This window comes from Martes martes (assembly GCF_963455335.1).
Source record: "Martes martes genome assembly, chromosome: 3".
In the NCBI taxonomy this organism is placed as follows: Eukaryota; Metazoa; Chordata; class Mammalia; order Carnivora; family Mustelidae; genus Martes; species Martes martes.
The window spans coordinates 9,537,367-9,560,174 of record NC_137890.1 but is presented as its reverse complement, the minus strand read 5'-3'; the positions used below and the strand labels follow the sequence as shown (position 1 = coordinate 9,560,174).

Below are 22,808 nucleotides of genomic sequence, written 5' to 3'. Positions count from 1 at the left end.
TCTTCTTAAACCTTCCCTCCTGCTTTCCTCATACCCAATAGGTAACCAACTTTATGGTATTCTGCTTTGTCTGTGTATATGTTTATTTTCAATAAAGGCAGATAGATAGATGTATGTGTCGTCATTTTTTTTTCATTTGTTCCCTACACAAAAGGTAGCGTGCTGTATATGCTCTTTTGCACTCTGCCTTTGCCACTCAGAATCTCCTGGAGTTCACTCCATATCAGTACATAGAAATCTTGCTCATTCTTTTTTCAGATGCATAGGACTCAGCTCTATACAAGTGACCTAATTTATTCATTCAGTCTCCTATGGTTGGACACTTTCCAGTGTTTTGAAATTACAGACATTAATGCAGAGAATGAACTGGTACAGTGAACTGGTACAGATTCATGTTTTGTGGGGGGTGTATTTTCAGGATCAATTACTAGACATGAAATTGCTGCACCAAAAGGTAAATTCATACTCAGTGTTAACACTTAATCTTTCTCTCTTAGTCTCTACTCCTGGAAGTCTTTCAAGTTGACTTTAGCAATCTCATTCTCACGTGGCTTCTTTTAATGTCTATTTCTACCAGCCTAGTTCCGGATGACCCCCCCCGCCCCCCCCGCCGCCAAAACTGCATTAGGCTCTGAGTTCTCTCTACTAATTGTTCCCCCTTTATATCATGATGTGGTTTTCTGGAAGCAGCTTGGGGCGGAACGGGAAGAAGGGGAAGCTGGAGTGGGACATAAGACTGCAGCGCAGGATGAGGTGGAGCTGGGGACTAAGGGAGTTCCAGAAGTTGACTCTTAGAAGGGTGCAGAAGGTGAGACTGAGCCTGCTGAGCAAAGTGGGGCTCAGTGCCATTGCAGAGGAGTACGGATGGTGTTCAAGACAGGGAAGTCTTCCTAGAGAGAGATCACCTTATTAGTCAGATTGAAAAGTCAGAGCGAAAATAATCTAGCATAAAACAGAAGGCCAGTCCTGGGGACTGAGCTCACTGGCAGCTAAGAAGGAGAAGCCGTGTGCCATAACATGAACACAGAGTCTGTCACTTTTGCCTGGGCTTCCATCTGCCGTAGCTTGGAGCTTCAGTTGTGAATTCTACTTGGTGGGTGAGACAGGAAGTCTCGGAGCTGTTGTAAGCGTCCCACATTAGCCAGACATTGTTCAGATGTGTGGATGGGAGTGAGCCTGCCTGTCAGGGTGTCAGTGACGAGTTGTTGAATTCAAAGGTAGAGGCCGTTCCTTCCTGTCTTTTCTGAAATCAGCTCCGTATTCTGCCCTGCCGCTGCTATACCTTATTTCCAAACCATGAGAGGCCTGGGTATTCCAGCAGAACAATCCTAAAGTCCTTAGCCAATATTCTTGATCCTTTACTCTCTGCCTTCAACTGACCCTTTTCTCCAAACTCAAGCCAGACTCTGCGCTGCTTTCATTCCACATCCTTACCCCTTAGCTGAGCCTCCTTGCTCAACATCACAAGCCTTTTCTCCATGTCCACCTCTTGAGAATCTATCTGCACATCAAGTGCCAATTGAAGAACTTGCTCCTTTACTGTGCCTTTCCTCCTTTGCAGAGCCAGACGAAGGTTTATACTTTCTATATAGCATTTGTCACAGATATGTTGCATGTGCCTTTATGTCATCAGGTCTCGTATGTACGCATAAAAATTATTGATCATCTGGGGCGCCTAGGTGGCTCAGTGGGTTAAGCCTCTGCCTTCGGCTCAGGTCATGATCTCAGGGTCCTGGGATGGAGCCCCGCATCAAGTTTTCTGCTCAGTGGGGAGCCTGCTCCCCCCACCCCCGCTTGCCTCTCTGCCTACTTATGATCTCTGTCAAATAAATAAATAAAAATATTTTAAAAAATTATTGATCATCTAAGCTCTTCCTCCCTAGTCTGTGATTTACTTAGTTTTAATTTTATTCATCTTATCTCCTATAGCACCTGGTACTTTGCCAGCAATATAATAGGCAGCAAGAAAATGTAGTGAATGGATATGTGGATGGTTGAAAGACAGCATGAATAAATGTGAAAATGGAAAAGAAGGGTGATAATTAGAGAAAAAATGAGATGAGGCAGTACCATGAATTACAGCATTTGATTTGAAATAAGCTTTTATAAATTAAAATAGTTTTCAGAAAAAAAAACACACAAGAAAAGGAAATTTAATAAATGTAAAATTCATATGAGTTTTCTCAAGGTGGAAAAATAATTAGCTCACATTCAGCAAAATCACCATTCCTATGTGACTGTGAGAGAAAAAACTCTTTATAGATAATAGCTAATTGGGAATGACCTGGGTAACAGAATCAGGCAGAGGGTATGAAGACGGGACGTTGTGGGGTCCATCAATATACAGAGAGTCCAGAGGAAATGTTGGGGAACGTGACTCGTATACTCAGTAGCTTCATGGAAGAAGACGAAGAACCCAAAGTTTTCTGAAAACCTATGATGTTACTGAACAAAGAGTATTTTCAGAAAGATGGCCGGGTGATATATTCACCACTGGGCTCTCGTAGCAGCCCTGTGAGGTAGATACTATTTTCAGAAAAGCAATTTGAGAGTTAGAGATGAACATAATGACCTCAAAAATGGTTAGCTACTGGTTAGTAAAACCTGGATTTGCCCACAAATCCACCGTAGTCCCAAATCCATTCCCTTTCTAGCCCATCACATACAGAATTGCCAATATCCAGTGGCTCAGTTTAAATATCAGTATCATCTTCGGTCACTGCTAATCCTTGACCTTTCATACGCAGTCCCCAAGTCCTCTGTTCTTTCTCCTCTGAACACCCCTGCGCATCTTCACTTCTTTCTAACTCACTGCCGTCACCCTGGTCAGCCTCTATCTTCTTTCTTGCAGACAAATGCAACAAGCTCTTCTCATATCCGCTGTGCATTTCACTTCATTCTGTAAATGACAACTAGCATAATCTAGTAAAAATTCATACGTGATCACATGACTCCCTGGCTGAAAATACTTCTATGGCTTTTCATTATTCTTGGATTAAAGTTGGAAACCTTTAACGTGAGCTGTAGGACCTCAGTAAACTCCACCTCTACATGCCTTATGCAGTTCATGCCACTTTCCACATCATTTTCAATGTTCCAGCCATCTCAGACTTTTTCTTCTTGTTTCCTCTTTTACCACAGAGCCTTTGCTGTTGTCTCTTGTGGGAAGTGGGCCTCCCCACCATCTCACTTCTTTTGCCTGTTATTTTTGCTTTCCTCTCAGTACCTCGTTTAGGAGCTACGTCCCCAGGGACTCTGTGTCTGCCTACCAGGTCTCAGTTAAATCCCCTGCTAAGCTCTTCTGCAACACTTTGCACTTCTCCATTTATTTTATCACTTTGGTTTTCTCATATAAAACTCTGAGAGGAGGATTATGGCTGACTTCATCTTGATCTCCCATTGTGTTTCCAAAGTCTAGGATGGTATCTGGTGAGTGGTAAAGTCTCAGTTCATATCTGTTGGTTGCTATGATGATCAATTAAAAATGGAAAAATAAGCATTAAAAAAGGAATTCCTGAAATGGACATTATACTTTTCAATATCATTTGAGTGCTGTTTTAATGTCAATGAAATCATTCGGGGTTCTAGTCAAATCCTCAAAGTTGGCAGAGTCTGTGGGCTGTGGTAGACCAGATGACTCCAGTGCCTCTACATCACTATGAGCCACCCTGAGGTTTTGGTGAGGTCTCAGGACACTATACCTGAGAAAACCTGCTCTGGTCCCATTGTCATAAGGATGCATGGATCAGTTTAACACTGTGGAGGTGAAATTATTAGGAGATTCTAAATTTTTCATTTATGCATTTGATAATGAATTCCACAAATATTTATTATATAAATAGTATGCTCAAATATTGTGCAAAGCATTGAATAAATACTGGTAAGGAAGATAAGCAAGACTACTTCCCTCACAAAGCTTAGAATTTTCTGCTTTAGTTCACTTCAGACCCAGGTGTAATCTCAAGATAGTCATTCATGCGTTGATTGGATGGCCATGTATAAAGTAGCTCTGCACTTGGGGAGGTCAGATTTCCATTCATGAGACTATCAGAGGTCAATCATGATAGCTATGTGCCATAAAATATAATGGCTGGACTATAATCATCAGAAAAGAATGTTGTAATTTATTGCATCCTCCCTACAGAATTACCTAATTAGAATACTAAATTGATTTGAATTTTCTCTGTCTCTGAAAGAGATAGATTAAAAATCATCAATGATCGTTTATATGCATTTAACAAATACTTTTTTGCTTTGTTTTAATGGTTTAGGCACATGTCACTGTGGCAGGTGTAAGTGTGATAATCCAGATGGAAACGGCCTCGTTTATGGTAAATTTTGTGAGTGTGACGATAGAGAATGCATAGATGATGAAACAGAAGAAATATGTGGAGGTAGGTACATTAAATGTGTAGAGATTAATAAAAGTACTTGATTTTCACCTATTTTATTGTGCTTTTGTCACCCTATACATTTCTTCACTGTTTACTCATTAAATCTGAATTTATGTTTATTTGGAAAACACCTTGTATAAGGCATTAGGGTAGACTAGTACTTTTTAAATGCAAAATCAGACTGTTCCCAGGGGAGATCCACATCATTATGGCAACCAACCAACCGTGGGTCTAGAGTGATCCTACCCGTACTTCATCTTCCCTGCTTCCCGAAGCCACTTTTATTTTGTCTCTTTTCTCTTGTCTCTCAATTGCATGTGTTCATTTCCTTCTATTTCCCTTTCTAAATCATAAGCCTTTAAAGGGTTTCATGTTCTATTGGAGACTTTGGAGGCCGAAGGGATTAGTAGCCTAGAATCTGTCCCTCCCGATAACTCTGATAACTCCGATAACATTTTTCATGATCTTTTCGATGTTTCTAGGGTATTTCTAAGAGCATTACTCAGTCCATTCTTCTGTTGAACGTGTGCACGTGCCACACTTCCTAGTACCAAGCACGGCAATAAGTTCTTCAAATTCCCTGGGAAATGCACCAGGGGTCATTCCAGCAATCGCAGTGGGATTTAGACACTTGTCTGTCGGACACCAAACACTGTGCCCTTGACCCCGCTCATGGAGATTTGTATCCATGCCCTGGAGTCTGGAGCTCCATGAGGAGAGCCCCTCCTTGTCACCCGGAGTGTCCTTCTCTTCTGCTTACCTCTCTGGGAGCCTGTCCCCAGAGTTTATATTTCCGCGCATGGCCAGCCCAGGAGAGGAGAGGAGAGAGCAGCGAGAATCCCTGCAGTTTACTTAAATGTAAACATTTCAGCCTGGTCCTGCTGGCTTCCTTTCTCCATTAATAAGTAGTTGTTTCTTTCATATATCTCTGACAAGTTTCCAGTGCATGGAATCCTACGTAGTCTGCCTGCAGAATGGGTGATTTCAGAGGAGAATTTTCCTTGGAAGGATCAGGGACAAATTGGGCAGGAGGAACCAGAGAGCCAAAGAGAAAGTGTCCCTAACTTGGGACAAGCTGTCCTTCTGTTTACAGAAACAAATTATAGCTTCAATTCTTGTGGTCATCCAGGTTGACCTATTTTAGGTCTGCTTGGTTCCCTCTGGTTTCCTTGCTGTACAATCCACTGAGATAAAACAGACACAAACAGTTATGTTTTTCAAGGCATTGACCTAAGCTAGATGCCGCTCAGATAATTCTGTTAATGGACTCCAACCCAAATAATTGGAAGAGTTAGGTAAATCCTAACCTATAAATATTATGTATGTATCCTCCTGGTGTTTCATTTCCAGTTACGATGGACCAGAAAAGAGGCAGGGAACACGCTTGGGACCACTGTGTCCTGATGCACACCACCAAAGCAAAGTCTGTTTGCATGTGTAAATGCAAACATTTAACTTCAACAACACAGTGATCACGGTTGGGCTCCCAACCCTGCCACTAACCATTCCCATTTGTTTGAGGTTTAAGCAATTTTATGGTGCAAAGTGTCTGACCGCAGACTCCGGCACTCCAGTAAATATCCTCTGGGGGTGACTTTGGCTGGGATTGTAGATCTTTCTGCATGTCATTCACATGAAACCGATCTGTTGAGAGGTGACTCTACGGCCCATCAGTGGCACAAGTTAGAAGGAGATTTTCTCGCTTCATCAGCTCACACAAAGCAAAGAGTGATATTTATTGTGTGTAGTATGTACTGTCCCAAGCTTGTATTTTATCTCCATTACCCACATGTGGCTTGTTAACAGTATTTTCCTTTGGGTTGTGAGGATATCTGCTTAATTTTTCATATCTACATATAAATGTAGTTTTACGTGATTCTTCTTTCCTTATTCACCTACATCTCAGTGATTTATTTTTAGTAAAACCCTAATTCAATTCAATTTTATAAATATACAAAGAATTTGGGTGAGAAGAATTTAGATTTGGAATTATTTGTTAATGTCGTGGTAATGCTTACTTACATAGCACCTTGCATCAATTTCCTAAAATTACAGAGGAAACAAGCTGTAGTTTAAGAAGTTAATCAAGTCTTAAAACAACAACAACAACAAAAAAAACCTGACTTCTAGAAAAGCTTTTGGTACACAGTCGTCTTGCTGTTTTCCAGTGTAAGTTCCTGAGGAGACAGCCCTGGGATGTGATATTTTGTGTGGGTACAGGAGAGATGTTTTTGAGTTCATAAATAAAATGTATAGCTTTGATATTTTGTTACTGGTGAAATCATCGGATAGCCGTGACATTTGCCTTCGTGAGCAAATTAAAATGAAAATTTGTTGTAGATGTGATCAGTGACTATTAGGTTAATAAGAGGTTTTCCCTGGAAATCCAAATTAAAGCTCATTTAGAGAGAAAATGTGGCATCATGTGCTTAGGTCCCTACCCCTTTCTTCTATTTCACTCTCTCTCTCTCTCTCTCTCTCCCCCTTTGTCTCTCTGATGTATGTCTGCTGTTCCTCATCTCATGGATGAGAATAGCGTAAGAGACCAGAATCTTCTATCGCATTTTCCCCTTGTTGTGTGAGTTAAATGGCCCTACCGACACACCCGCCATGAGGCAGAAATGCCATATTTTTCTTGAGAAAGAAAAATAGCCTCCTGGTCAGTTTTCCCATGGGCCCTCTGAGATTATGGCTGCAGGGGGAGCGAGAGGGAAGAACAAAGCCTTTAGCGGCAGACTCTGATAATGTACAAGTTCCGATGACATAGAAGAGACTCAGCAAAGTCCAGCCTGACCCTCATGGTCACCTCCTTTACTGGGACAAACACGCGTTCATGGCTGGGTGGCATAAGCTATGAAGTGACTTGAGGTACATAGAATTTTCACCTTCGGGGAGCCAGAAGGATTGCCCAGTAGGGGTGTAGGAAGCGAGGATGTGACAGCTCATTAGGTGTTGCTTGGAAGTCGGTACAAAAGAGCAGGGTAAGGTTTAATAAGAGGCAGGTCCCAGAGGGGTGTGGTGGCTTCGGAACACAAAACGATGGGGCATCCTTCCCTATCATTTTGCCCGCTTGATAAATAGGAGGGGGATGTGATTGGGAGGCCAAGGGTCCATGATATTTTATTGGCCTAAAAGAAGACGAAACACTGATTTAATGGAAAAACCTCTTTTCCTCATGGTGGAACCCAGGAGCCTGTGGGACACATTTGAATGGAAAGATGAACTATTTCTCCTGGTTTAAGAAATGGTTCAGTCATTAATACTGTGCATCCCAGTAAATATGTACCCGTGGTCTCTCAGTGGTCGGTTTCAAATGAAATGCTTGGATGACCAATTCCAGAAATGCCCTCAGAATGAAGGCTTACATACCTTTGACTTTGAGGCTGTACCTTTGAGATCAGAAGGTAGTAGACAGGCTTTCATAGCCTTTTATGTCATTTCTTTAAATTTCTCTCATTTTTAATCAGCTACCTGGCTTGGACAAGTTAGAGGACACTTTGGCTTGCTTTGTGGGTATAATTACGTAGGTCTATGCCCAAGAATGGTGTTTTGGGGGCAAATATATAAGTTGATTATTTTAAGGGAGGACGGTCCGGCAGGTATATTTTATTTCAAAAGGCGAAACTGATCGTGAAGGGGTAGGAAGTTAATCTTGCTTTTGAAAGTTGCTTTTTTTCCCTCACTCTCTCAAATTCATTTTGGGTAAAGGCCATGGAAAGTGTTACTGTGGAAACTGTTACTGCGGGGCTGGTTGGCATGGAGATAAATGTGAACTCCAGTGTGATATCAGCCCCTGGGAGAGCAAGCGAAGATGCACGTCTCCAGATGGCAAGATCTGCAGCAACAGAGGTGTGTCCTTCATTCATTCACGTTACGAACGACCGCAGGGGTGAGGGGGGCGGGTGGAGCTCTGAATTGTCCATACTCCTCTTCTCTGCATTTCCTTTGGTATGGGGGGAAGTTGTCTTTTATGGTGTTCGACTTTGATGTAAGTCCACATTTGCTATACCGAAGAGCTTCTCTCTCTCATTTTTTATGGAGTAAAAGAGCAGAAGGATAAGAAACTTGCTACAGTTTTCTTAAGCTTCACTGAACCAATAGTTAACATAGGGACAGTAATTTCTTCGGCGACCACCCAGAAATAGCACAGGACAGCTAAAAGACAATTCTCGTAGACACTTCCGTTAAACGTCTCTTGACTAACAGCACCGTCTACAGCACGAACATCTGATTATAGAGAGCATTCAAGAAACTCTCTTGTCTTGATTGTGAGTAAACCGAAGGCTTGGTTGTCATTCAGAATTGATTTGCAGTCGCTTCACTTTTATCTGCAGGAATAAAATGGTATTGAAGAGGTGTAGAAAGTACGTGTCAGGCGGCCATAGAAAATTGAGGCTGACCTCTGACATGAACTTTAAGAATATATTAGGATTGCTACAGTGTCATTTAACCTGTTAACTATTGATATCAAATCAAATCAGTTTTCAACACTCTTTAAAACCCTCGAAAATACTCGTCATTTTGTCCTTATTAGCTGTACTGGTAAGTAGAAGAGGGCCACGTGGGACTGCTCCTTGCCTACCTGAAGACATAAATAAGTGACCATTTTTCCGTCTAAAAAGCATAAAAATCTAGAAAGTTGGAAAACTCTATTTTTTCATTTCTATAAATGAGTGATGTTTCTTGATAGATCATGCTTCCATGGAAAACCAATTCTATGTTTTGAAAACTTGGCATAAAACATGGACATGGAAGAGTGAAATGGGCCACATTTCTGTACGCAGGGATAGGAAAGCAAAAGGCCTGAGCTTAGAACAAAAATCAGAAAGAAAAGTCCTCTTTTTATTTCATGCAGAATCGGTCTGACTCTAGAGCATAGGCATTCATGTTATGTTTTCCTTTACTCCATAAGGACGTGTTGCTGCCTGAGTCCTTTTTATTCAAACAGTAGGGTCAGTGCTCCCCATCGTGATTTCAGTAGGGTCAGTGCTCCCCATCGTGATTTCAGTAGGGTCAGTGCTCCCCACCGTGATTTCAGCATCTGCACCTTATGCGGCGTTGCCGGGGGAAGCAAGCAACTAGGTGTTGTAAGGAGCCAGGAGAAAAGTGGAAATGGTTGGGCGGGGCAGCAGGCGGGCTGAGAGACAGGTCCTTCAGAAACACACACCACCCACCCCCTCTCTTCAGTCTCACCTCCTGCCTCCCCTTTCCCCTGAGCTGTCCGGTTTGGAGATCCACCACGGGCAGAGAGGAGAACAGCATGCCTGGACGAGGCGGGTTCGCAGTGAGACTCAGGGGTTCCTGAGAGTGAGTTGGGGAATCACTGCCAGGCGTCCTTTCTTTCTCCGGAAGGTACGAGCCGTGTCTCCCCTGGCACTCTTCCCCATCGTGGCTTCCGGGCCAGGAAGGAGACACTGATCCCTGTACAAACTTACCTCATCTTCCTTGTTAGCCCATCTCCAAGGCCAAAAAACCTCCGTGGCAGACACAGCTCATCGGGGATAGAATGCAAGTCCAGCATTGCCCAAAATGGCATATTCCATTTCACGCTGGACCCACGTAGGCACACACCTGTCCTCAACCCCTGCTCCTGCATCAATTAACACTCTTTGGAAAGCCACGTGTATTCGCTTTTTAAAATAAAGACATGGATATTTTAAAATACATCTTAAACATTCAGGTAGAACCACATTTTACATTTTGGTGCATGACCCTACAGTCTCTTGTTAGCTTTCTTTTTGTCAAATAGATGGTAAGTTTCTTGAGGGCAAGGATTCTAACTCATGTTCATTGTTCTGATTTTATTTTAGAGAGAAACCGGTACCGTGCTAACGACACATTCCACAACTCCACCCAATTATAGACACAGATACTAACCTTTGTTTATTAAAGAATCTCTCCTGTCTGCTTTAGATAGTGATTTTCCTTATTTTTCCTCCGATATATGTATTTTCCAAATACGCAGTAAGCAAAAGATTTTAAAAAACAATTATGTCAGATGCTTTCTTTCGTGATTTTTCTTCACTAAAATCATATACATTTTTTTCCCCCATCTAGGGACTTGTGTGTGTGGCGAGTGTTCGTGCCACGATGTTGACCCAACCGGAGACTGGGGAGATATTCACGGGGACACCTGTGAGTGTGACGAGAGGGACTGTAGGGCTGTCTATGACAGATACTCCGATGACTTCTGTTCAGGTATGTTGCTCTTCTCATTCCTGTTTTAAAGTTAAAAAAAAAAAAAGTGTATATATATATATATATATATATATATAATACTCATTTTCCTATTTTCAAGCTTCATACTGATTCTCACAGAAACTATAAAATATCTTTGTCTGTGGGGTCCCTGGTTGGCTCAGTAGGTTAAGCAGCCATCTCTTGGTTTCAGCTCAGATTCTGGTCTTAGGGTCATGAGATCGAGCCCCACCTCGGGTTCTGAAACTGGGTATGGAGCCTGCTTGGGAATCTCTTTCTTTCTCTCCCTCTGCCCCTCCTCTTAGGCTCACACACTCTCTCTCTCTCTCAGAATGAAAGAATGAATGAATGAATGAATGAATGGACTGAATCTGTGCATTGGAAAGAGTTTGATAGTCACAGCGCTCCTGTGAGTACCTTGGAAAACCTTTGGAGAATTTACACGTCGGCAAAGACCAGAGATGACAGGGCCTCGCTTTCTTAAAACTAGTCTAACTCCTCACCAAGGAGAACCCCCTCCTCCAGATATCTGTTGCTCGGCTCTGAGCGCACAAAACCAGCAGACCGAGGACAGTTGACAGTATCCAGGGTGGGGGACCCTGAGAACAGCTACACTCATGTATTGCACAACTTGGCATAACAGTTCTCGTGGATATTTTCATGCCTTAATTCCTTGGCATAGTTTATATCCCAAGATTATTCTGTAGATTCGTGTAGGGTTAAATACCAATAAGTGGATTCAAAAATTTTATTCCATGAACATTGACGAGTAGATACCGTTCGCCAGGGTCTGGATGGCGTTGGGGCTGTGGGTTCCAGCAGTGACGGAGAGAAACAGGATGGATCTTCGGCTTGAGGGAACTCGCAGTTGTAAGTGCGAAGGAAATACACACCCTGCCAGGGTTTCTGGGGGGCTCGGAGGGAAAAAGAAGGCAGTCAGATTTCTCTAAAAAAGCATCGTTGAGCAAAAACTGGAGTTCCGGCTTTTCCACCCCATTATATTTGACCACCCAGGAGACCGAGAGCTACGCATATCCACCTTTTTAAGCTGGACTGCTTGATGGGTATGTAAGTAGATAGGAAACTCCACCGTCCCCTGAAGGTTAGCCGGCAAAGGGAGATGAAAGAGCCGCCCTATTTAATCAGGATTATGCAGCGGCAGAAGCTTTTCTGGTCCCGCTGAGGGGAGAGACTGCTGCTAAAACTTCCCACTGGAGAAGAGCTTCCCTCTCCTGATTATCCCCCATGCTCGGGAGAACTTCCTAAACATTTTGTGAGCACCCTACTCTTGAGGGGTTGCCCTTTCCAGATTTTTCTGCTGTTCATTATGTAGGAGGGGCCTTCGTTATCACCACAATGCAAATGAGACCACTGCCAGCTCTTGGTTGGGTGACTCTCTGTGCTGGATACCGTCTAAGCGCTTTCCAGATTGTGGCACTTGTTTTTCGGTCAAGGTCTACGAGGTAGGGAATCTATTTCTTCTCAATCTACACATGGGATGAGTGAGGCTCAGGGAAGTTCCATAACCCGCGAGGGCCTCACAGCCAAGAGACAGAATCACAATGTTAACGAGGTCTATGAATCCAAAGACGTGGAAGGTTCTTTCTTTACTGAAAAAATGTTTGTTTAAACTTCAGTTTACTAGGACAAACATTGGGAGCCAAGTAGGCTGAGGCACTATGTAAGATATTAGGGTCTAAAAATACAAAAATTCATGGGTTCTACCCTCAAAAAACTTACCGGATAGCAAAAAGGACAAAACAAGCAACAACCAAAAACCCCTGCCAAAACCAAAGCCAAACAATGAGAAAACTGTCACAGAAACATGAAATTTTAATATAGTGTGGAATGGGAGATTCGCAGAGTCATGGATTTGTTGCTTATCTGGCCATTCATTGATCTGGGGACATAGCAGCGGACACCACAGATCACATCCCTCCTCTCGGGGAGTTTACATCCCATTGGGACTGGAGAGGAAACGAACAAACGGGATAAGTAAACAGTGTAGAGAATGTTGGGCGTGGGCTCCTTTGGCATTTTCCTCAGGGGGATGCGGCTCTTCACCGAGGTGGTGAAGTAGGTTCCTTTATTGCTGATTTTTTTGGATCACCATACATGTGCCTACGCCTCCCCGGCCTGAAAGGTAGGCTCCCAGGTAAAAAGAGATGAGAGGCACCGTCCTAGGCAAAGAGAGTAGAAATGTGTGATCTGTACTGGGAACTAGACATCAGTTTAGTTATCCCCAGAGTGCACCAGAGACAAAAGGTAAAGCGGGCGAGACACAGAACGAGAGGCCTTTTCACCCTGCCGCAGAACCAGACTCTATTCCAGAGGCAATGGGGAGCTAGTGATGGTTTTAGGCAGCAACATGCTACACTCACAGGTTTTCAGTCTGGTTGTCTGGGGGCCATTTACTGAAATGGGGAATATAGAAGGAAATTGGCAAATTTATTTCTAGATATTGAGCCTAAAAGACCAAGGGCAATCCAAAGCTGTTTGCTTTTTTTTTTCTTTTTTTCCAGCCCATTGAATACATGAGTCTGAAGGGTCAGGACTAAACATGAGAAGTTAGAGCCCTAGAGTGGGTCATAAAAACTATACTAAGGTTCAGAAAATGCCATTTAAAAACATTATTTTAAGATTGTCGGTGAGATAAAACAGGACTTCATATAATTTTAAATGGGGGAATGGAGGTGATAATCAGGCTATATAAAAAATTATAAGTTTGTGACTTTCTGATAAGATGTTACTGGTTTTGGCTTTTGTTATGGTTTGGTTTTTTGTTTTACATAGGGTGTGTCTTTCCTTGATTAACCCATGATCTTGATTTTGGAGTGGGGCTGAAAAATTCAGAAGAGCTACATCATAGTGACCACTCAGGGTCACACATGCTGTTCTGTCTCATGGTGAGGGGGAGGGGTCGTGGGCTGAAGATAGGCAGTGACACTTCAGTCCTTTTATTATAAGCTCACGATTCCTACTGCGCGTCATCCGGGCTCAGAGTTACCACGGCAGGTTGGGCAGGTGGAGGTTCTCAGGAGGCCTCCTTGGGAATAAAGTTCTCCACTCATCTCTTCCTTCTCCCCTAGTTTCCTCTTCCTCACAGGTTCCATTCCTCCCTAAACTAGGAGATTTCAGGGAAAGTGGTTGTGGCTGTGGTAGGTCAGGGTTATCGTGGGAGGAGGTTAGGGAAGAACGCTTCACCCTTCCCTTGTGGTCTCGGTGCTGTGGGGGCAGACCCGTTGTGGTGGCAAGAAGGCAAGAGGCAAGAGGTTGTGGTTTGGACAAGACATCAGTCTGGAAGTGCGACCTTGGCATTCCTGGGGTGAGGTGAACTGAGTGCAGCCAGTGCTTCATAGCCTGCCTCCCACACTTAAAAGGAGGAATTCAGGGAAGAAGAAACTCACTTTAACAGAGACCCCACTCTTTTAGCCCATTTCACGCCCCTTGTTCCCTTTCTTTTTTTTTTAAAGATTTTATTTATTTATTTGACAGAGATCACGAGTAGGCAGAGAGAGGAGGAAGCAGGCTCCCCGCTGAGCAGAGAGCCCGATGCGGGGCTCGATCCCAGGACTCTGGGATCATGTCCTGAGCCGAAGGCAGAGGCTTCAACCCACTGAGCCACCCAGGCGCCCCCCCCACCGCTTGTTCCCTTTTATGTTCACCCTCACTCGGAGGGGGAGACATTATTACCTGCATTTTAACAGGAGAGGAAACACAGGTTCAGAAAAATTAAGTAACTTGACAGGGTTCATGCAGCCATTAAGTGTCATCTAGGAACACACACAGAGCCCAAGTACTCATGTCATTTAATCTTCAAGTGATGCAAACTTCTTCAGTTTTACTTTATTTTGGTAAGGAAGAACTGTCCTCCGGACGCTCCCAATTCTTATAAAACAAAGCCTCTCTGAATGTCGTTATGATCTGAGGCAGGCTCCTATCTCTGGGATTTCTTCATTCTCAGCAGATCCGTCAAATTCTAGATGTTCTTTTCAGTGAACTGTTAGTCTTGACAATTTTCCTCGTTGGCCCTCGGAGTTGTACCCCGGGAAGCGTGCCACGCAGCTGACTGCTGAGGCTGTGAGTGCCTCTGTGGTAGGAGACAGGAGTAACCCAACGATGTCAGTGTTCTCCAGTAATTTACCCAAGGCTGGGATGTAAGAAGGCTCGGGTGAAACGCAGCTTTATTTTTCACTCCCGTTCTTGCCATCCTGAGGTGTTTGTCTTATCTGAGTCCCAGGGGAATCTCCCGGTGGGTTGGTTGACGTCGCACTTTTCATTGATGTTCTCCTTGTTTTCATTCATTCCCACCGAGGCCACTCATCTATTCAGGAAGGCGCTAACATGTAAATAGTTTGTGCCTATTACATCGTGGATACACCAGACACAACTATTTTAAAACCTGCTCCCTGGTCCCAAGTAAATCAGTTTTGTTTATTTCTTCTTTTATTCCTATTTGTTGTTCATCATCCACATTGCGTGTGTGTGTGTGTGTGTGCACGCACCAGTTCATTTATACACAAATATAATTCATGTGCACACCCAGATACACGTACATACGCAACACCTCGGAGACATTACTATTAACAGAATTTGAGTGTAGCTACGATTTGAGTGTAGCTACAATGACCAGGGCTTGACCAGCCATCCCGAAGTGTACCAGCGGCTCTGTTTGTTACTGCCGTTCTATGAGCTGCTCCACTCGGTTGACTTTCTGGTCCCAAAATAACTTTTCTTCCCGATGGCTGTTGACGCTCTGGTCTATTCCCCCAAATCCCGTAACTGCTAAAATATGCCGCAGTGTGACCTTAAACTCAGTTTTTCAACTGGGCCTGCCTATCAAAATGATGAAAACAGGTTCGTCCTGGCTTAGCGTTCCATTGATTTGGAAAATGGAATCATTCGATAGGTCCACATTGTGTGGGTGAACTTATCATGGTGGATTACGTAAGCATCGTGGAAAGAAACTGAAGGACATGACTGAGTATATTCAGGTTGCATTGTCTTGAAAGAAAAATCAGTAAATAAACCACATGGATTTGTTTTCTTAAATAACAATTGCTAATTAGATCTAATTTATCCCCCAAACTTTTCCTATTAATGGTCATCATCTTACTTTGTAAGAAGCTGGTCATAAAAGTCAGATCCCAGTTCACAAGAAGTTTTGATCATCTTATAAGAAAGAAATATCTTCTACAGCAAATGAACATTTATCTGGAATGGATGCAACTACATTCGTCCCGGATTGATATTTCTGAGATGACTTTGCTCCAAAGAGCACAATGATTACAGAGAAAAAATAAGTTTTGGTATCATCACCCTCTCTTGTAATGGCCTGAGAGCCTTTAAAGCTCCTACATGCCCAGCATGGCCACGGCCATGCCGCCAGCTGCCTGCCCATGTGGTACTGATTGGGCTGCGATCCCATCACCTGGGCACCATGTTATTCTTCCATTGCTCTGTGTGTGTGTGTGTGTGTGTGTGTGTGTGTGTGTGTGTTTAATGCAGGTCATAGGTCTTCTGAAAGCTATTCTCTAATGTGCATTCTTCACATGTTTGCTATCAGCGATAACCAGATTCTGTATTTGTTGATCCTCTGCCTACAGAGTTTAGAGGAATACTTGTTAGAAGCAATGAAATTAACACCTGGAGGCCATATCTATCTACCTATCTATCTATCTGTCTGTCTGTCTATCTGTTTATCTGTCTGTGTACCTTACTTGGCAAACTAGCGTGGAAGTATGAAATTTCAGTGTGGTAAAATTCACTTCTTCTAATTCTGTCATTTTAAATATAAAACGAGATGAGGACCAGAAAGGTAGACTAGTGATGTATTTAGACTGAAGATACAGAACTCCTAATTTCTTCTTTTATGCATCTTTCACTGTTTGGAAAAGACTTACTGTAGTATATTATGGCAGTCGAAAGGATTTTCATGCTAAACAGATCTTATCATTTCTAAACTCTTTTTTATATATCAGCATCAAGCATTTTCATCGTCTTCATTTTATTCCTATAAAATGATCCTCTTTTTCCCTCTTTGGCATAACTTTTATACTGAAATTGAGAAACTAGTAATTCCAGGAGAGAAATTGCAATTTCGTTTTATGATTTCCTGTCTTCTCCAAAAGGCTTAATACCAGCTTCAGAATCTGATATCAATACGATGCATTTTTAAGTGATTTCCTAACTCCACTGATGAAATATCATAAAGGATTTTATAGAAAAGGTACAGTTTCATTTAAAGTGAGATCCGTAATGTTCTAAAATATACTTGAACTGCACGTGAACTGGAGTTATTGAAAGATGGAGGATATAATCTTCATTACCAAGAAAGTAAAAGTTATGTTTATGTCTTAACCTAATCTCTAATAAACATTAAGATCAGCAATACTGCTGTCAATACTACTTTTTTCCTTCCGATTAGACTAGAATTATTTAAACTTTCTTTACTACTTTCTTTTTTTTTTTAAGATTTTATTTATTTATTTGACAGAGAGAGAGCATAAGTAGGCGGAGAGGCTGGCAGAGAGAGAGGGGGAAGCAGGCTCCCTGCTGAGCAAAGAGGGCTTGATCCCAGGACCCTAAGACCATGACGTGAACTGAAGGCAGAGGCTTAACCCACTGAGCCACTCAGGCGCCCTGAAGCTTTCTGTATTACTTTAACATTTGCTTCTCTGTGATCCTCACTGAGACATTTGATTTAGGTATTTCTACTTTCCCAAAACAATGAAACCCTTAAGAAACATTCTATATCCCTGCTATCATTTAAAGTGGTTGCCATGCATTTGCTGACTCTCAGGAATTTCATTCATTATAGATGATTGACTTAGGTCATTCATTATTTAATAACCCTTCTTTCTTCAGCCCAAACTTGTTCAATTGATGTTGACTTCAGATGGCAGAGTGTAGAGGAGACTCCTAAGCAGGTGATTTGAGGAGGACCCGTGGTCATCCTGAACTAAATAATATCCTCCTGCTGTGACAGTTTCCTATTTAGAGGCCAAAGCTTTCATTCTGCAGCCCATCACAGCAGTGACACGGTCTCATCAATTTATTCCTGTGCCTAAGCAATGGACTACAGTGGGATTATCGAGGGGACTTTGATGGGTGAAGGCTGAGGCTGAGGCGGAATGTGCGGGAGGCTGGGGCTCATCGCATATGTGGCAAAAGTGAGGGACACATTGTATGTGTTCTGCCCAGCTGTGCTTGGAGCTGGCGATGCCTGGAAGTGATGCACCAGCTTATAGGTCTCATTCTTGAGAGCGTTCTTGATGCTGCCCTAAATGTACAGGAAATAGAGATGTAGGAGCCCATAGGCTGCCTCTCCCCCAGTGACTATCAGAGCACAGAAATAGGGAAGGGTTAGAAAAGGCATAACTTTAGAAAGCGTTAGAAAAAAGGCACAACTTTAGGGAGGAAAGCATAGAGATTAAAAACCGAGTGAGGAAAACAGTATCACAGAAAACAGAGAGTGAATTTGGAGCATAATGGTGAGAGAGTTTCAGAGATTTCTCCTTTTAGGTCTAGAGCAGCTACATTCCCCCACCCTCCACCCCAAAATGTGTCAGTGTATCCTCTGACTTCTTTTGTTATTAATGGGATAGGATCTTAACTCTAAAAATCTCTTCTTCATAACTTCTGACAGTCTTCATGAATTCATTTCATTCCACCACGAGTTGTGTTTGAAATGTTGATATGGGAATGAACCTGAGATAGAATCTAATGGCTGCTCTGAATCCAGCCACAGAAGTGGAGAACGTTCTCCCCTCGGTCACTGTTTTCTCCCTGTGCACAGGCTCCTGCTTCATTCCGTGCCTGGGGGGGACCAGGACAGCACGCTGGGTGTGTGGTGGTGGTGTCCTGGGTAGTCAGGGACTGCTTGGCATCCCTACTGAATATTTTCTTCTGACGTTCACAGCTATTTTCAACTTTTAAAAATAAAGCTTTCTTCCTCCCTTTCCATATAGCTGTTTTTCACTGTTCCTGGTGTCAACGAGTCTCTCACCAATGAGAGCACGTTCTGTACTTTGTCCAGTATCCTTATAGATCTAACTGACCTAGGAAAGAGACCTCTTGTCTCCAAGAACTCCAGAGCCATTGGAGTCTATAAACAACCGAATTGTACTTGAAAACTGTACTTGAAACTGTACTGAAGAGCAGTTTCCATGTTGTGTGATTTATATTAGTATCAGATGCCAAAAACGAAATAGCAAGATTTTCATCCACTAGCGTCACACTCAGTTTACTTCAAGAAAATACAGTTCCACTTCCTTTAAAGTTTCTCATGCATTTTGGGGGGCACCTGGTTGGCTCAGTCGGTTGAACACCCAACTCTTGACCTCAGCTCAGGTCTTGATCTCAGAATCGTGAGTTTGGGTCCTGCATTGGGATCCACGTTTGGTATGGAGACTACTTAAAATTAAAAAATGTCATGCATGTTTGCAGCAATTATGGAAATCCACAGTGTTCTGCATCTGTAATAATGAATATCTAAATGTTGATTAGGAATTAAGAAAAGCTCAGCTTTCTTGCTTTTCTTTCTATCCCTACTTGTTTACATATGTGGACTTGAATAAAAATAACAGTAGCTCACTTTTATGTAGCATTTTAAGATATATTATGTACTTTCTGGTAAATATGGACTATGTATTATTATCTTATTCAAAAATGAAGAAACTAAGTCTCAGAGATGTTGACATTTGACCAGCTATGCTCTGTACATAGCAGGACCAGGATTTGGACCCATTTATTTGATTGACAACATAGGCCATTTTTTGTTAAACCATACCACTACTCGTCACAATTTGTTACAGGCTCTGTGACCATGTGTAAGGAAGTTTAATATCTTTCCTCTTTTGGGTATACTACACTGCTCCTCAGGGAATGTGAACGCCACAGAGGTTATTGGTTTTAGGCTAAGAGTCTCCAGGTTAAGCATGTAGTGTGTAGAAAAAAGGTAATGAAAAAAAGTGTGGGGGACTCCACAAGATAAGACATGTCTCAACAGCAAATTGTTTTCAGTTTCCTATGGCTCTTCTCCACATGAATTAATTACCAAATCCATCAAATACTCCATTTAGGCCCCAGCAGACCAGTACAAACACATGCACCTGAATTTTGATGGATTCACGTGTATAGTCCTACAGACCCATTTATCTTATCAGGAGCAGTTGCTTTTCTTTACCCCTCGTGATCAATCAATGTAAATCAGGTATTTAAGAACTTGAGAAAAAGATGCCTTGGCTTTAGGGTTTCATATGGTATTGAGATCCTGGCTCATTTGTGATACTCACTGTTGAAATGAAAACTAATTCTGACTTCATTGTCTGTTTTTTCATATTTTTTTACACTCTCACTGTGAAGGTCATGGACAGTGTAATTGTGGAAGATGTGACTGCAAGGTAGGCTGGTATGGGAGGAAATGTGAGCACCCACGTTCCTGCCCACTGTCTGCGGAGGAGAGCATCAGGAAGTGCCAAGGAAGCTCTGCTCTGCCCTGCTCTGGAAGGGGTAAGTGAGGGCTCTCAGGCTTTGTCACCACCTCCTGTCCTACGAGTCCAGTGCATTCAGTTCATGTATATCTTATTTAACATAATATCACATACTATCTTATTTAGCTGTGATGCCTCAATAAGGAAAGGTTCATCTTTGAAGAACTAATAATACATCCCGTTTCCATTACAGAAAGTACATGGAGAAATATAATCTCTCTCATTCTCCCTCTCTGTTTCATGCACGCACATACACACACTCTCTCTCTCTCTCTCAGTCTTACTCATACCATCAGTTCAGCTTTGAGGTCTGTTCAGTTTCCGTTTAGTTCAGGTCAGTTCAGTGCTACATTAAAAACAAAACAAAACACAGTTTTGCACAGCGAAGTTAACAAACAAAACAAAAAGTCAACCTACTGAATGGGACAAGATATTTGCAAATGATATATCCATGAGGGGTTAGTACCAAAATATATAAAGAGCTTATACCTCTCGGGGCGCCTGGGTGGTTCAGTTGGTTAAGTGACTGCCTTCAGCTCAGGTCATGATCCTGGAGTCCTGGGATCGAGTCCCACATCGGGCTCCCAGTTCCACGGGGAGTCTGCTTCTCCCTCTGACCTTCTCCTCGCTCATGCTCTCTCTCGCAAATAAATAAATTAAAATAAAATAATAAAAAAAATAGAACTTATACCTCTCAACACCAAAATCAACAACAACAACAAAAAACAAAAAACCCCTACAGTTTGATTAAAACACAGGTAGAATTTCCGAATAGACATTTTTCCAAAGAAAACATACAGATGGCCAGCAGACATATGAAAAGATGCTCAGTCATCACGGAAATGCATATCAAAACCACAATGAGGTATCACCTTATACCTAGCAGAATGGCTAGAATAAAAAAGACAAGAAATAACAAGTGTGGGCAAGGATATGGAAAAAAATAACCCTTGTGTACTGTTGATGGGAATGCAGATTGGTACAACCACTGTGGAAAACAGAAATTTAATTAAAACATCTAAAACGTTAAAAATGGAATTACATGATCCAGTAATTCCATTACTGCGTATTTACACAAAGAATATAAAAATGTTAATTTAAAAAGATGTATGCATGCCTATGTATACTGCAACATTATTTGCTATAGCCAAGATATGAAAGCAACCTAAGCATTCATCAGTAGATGAATGGACAGAGAAGATGTGATATGTACACACCATGGAATATTACTCAGCCATAAAGAAGAATGAGCTCTTGCCATTTGCAACAACATGGATGCCTCTAGAGGATATAGTGCTAAGTGAAATAAGTCAGATAAAGAAGATAAATACCATATGATTTCGCTTATATGTAAGGTTTAAGAAACAAAACAAATGCACAAAGAGAAAAAAACAAGAGAACAGACTCTTACAGGGAACAAACTAGTGGTTGCCAGAGGGGAGGTGACGGGGATGATGAGTGAAATAGATAAAGGGGATTAAGAGTATACTTTTTTTAAAGAAAAAGTTTGGATATCTGCTCAGAACTTTCTGAATGAGACCATTTAATTGTCCACTGACATTTCTGAAACTCATTAACGTTGCATTGAGGACCTTGTTGGCTTTTGAGAAAGCATCCTGGGAACAGACCGCTCTGAGTAGGCTTACGTTGTTTTACAAGGCACATAGCCTTGGGTCTGCTCTTGGTCCCAGATCAAGTACAAATTGGAAGAGAAAGAAGAATTTGTCTAAAGGATAGCTGGTTCCATTATTTTCGATTTATCAAAATAAGAAATGCATTTTCACCTCTCACATGGAAATGGCAAAGTTAATATGAAATATGCCTTTGGAGGACCTGGTAATTGAAATTACTACAAATTTTGCTCGCGAAAGAGCAAAAAGAGAAACACTTCCTTTTACCTGAGTGTTAGATCGGAAATTTAATTTATGTTGCAGCTTCCTCTTTGAAAAATAAATTTTTTATCGAGATATAATTCAAATACCACAGAATTCACTCTTTTTAAGTATGCCACTAAGTGGTTTGTAGTATATTTTCAAAATTATGCAGCCTTCACCACTATCTCATCCCAGAGCATTTTCATCACCACTAAAAGAAATCCTGGGCACCTTACCAATCACTCCCCATTCTCCTCTCCCGTCAACCCCTATAAACCACTGATATGCTTCTGTCCCCATGGGTTTCCCTAATCTGGGTATTTCAGATGAATGGAATAATAAAATATGTGATCTTTTTGTTTCTGGCTTTTTTTCACTTAGCATACTCTTGTCGTGATTTATCCATGTACTTCATTCCTTTTGATGGCTGGATAGTACTCATTTGTGTGGATATACCACATGTATTTATCCATTCATCTGTTAGTAGACATTTGGATTATTTCTAGAAACTTCTTGACCATCATAAATAATGTTCTATGAACATTCATGTATAAATTTTTGTGTGGGTGTGTGTTTTAATTTCCCTTGGGTATATACATATACGTGGCGTTGCTGGGTCATAGGGTAACTCTAACTTTTTGAGGTACATCTAAACTGTCTTTAAAGTGGGGGCACCATTTTACATTCCCACCAGCAATGCAAGAGGGTTCCAGTTTCCTTACATCTTTCCCATTATTTGTTATCATTTGTCTTTTTGATTACTTAGAGTTTTCTTCACGTAGAAAACAAAGTCCCCAAGATTGTTAGTACCATAGGTGATGTTCCCATATTCTGATGTGTATCCGTAC

The 22,808-nt window shown here is 41.9% G+C and overlaps 1 protein-coding gene across 1 annotated transcript in view; it reads left to right on the top strand.

Annotated features, from left to right (window-relative positions):
* The window catches only part of ITGBL1 (integrin subunit beta like 1), a 206,444-nt gene that overhangs the window by 87,710 nt on the left and 95,926 nt on the right, over nucleotides 1–22,808 (top strand). The window contains exons 4-7 of the mRNA XM_080798182.1: nucleotides 4,272–4,394; nucleotides 8,103–8,243; nucleotides 10,452–10,592; nucleotides 19,959–20,105. Coding sequence (XP_080654308.1) covers nucleotides 4,272–4,394; nucleotides 8,103–8,243; nucleotides 10,452–10,592; nucleotides 19,959–20,105 — 552 coding nt within the window. The remainder of the gene's footprint in view (nucleotides 1–4,271; nucleotides 4,395–8,102; nucleotides 8,244–10,451; nucleotides 10,593–19,958; nucleotides 20,106–22,808) is intronic.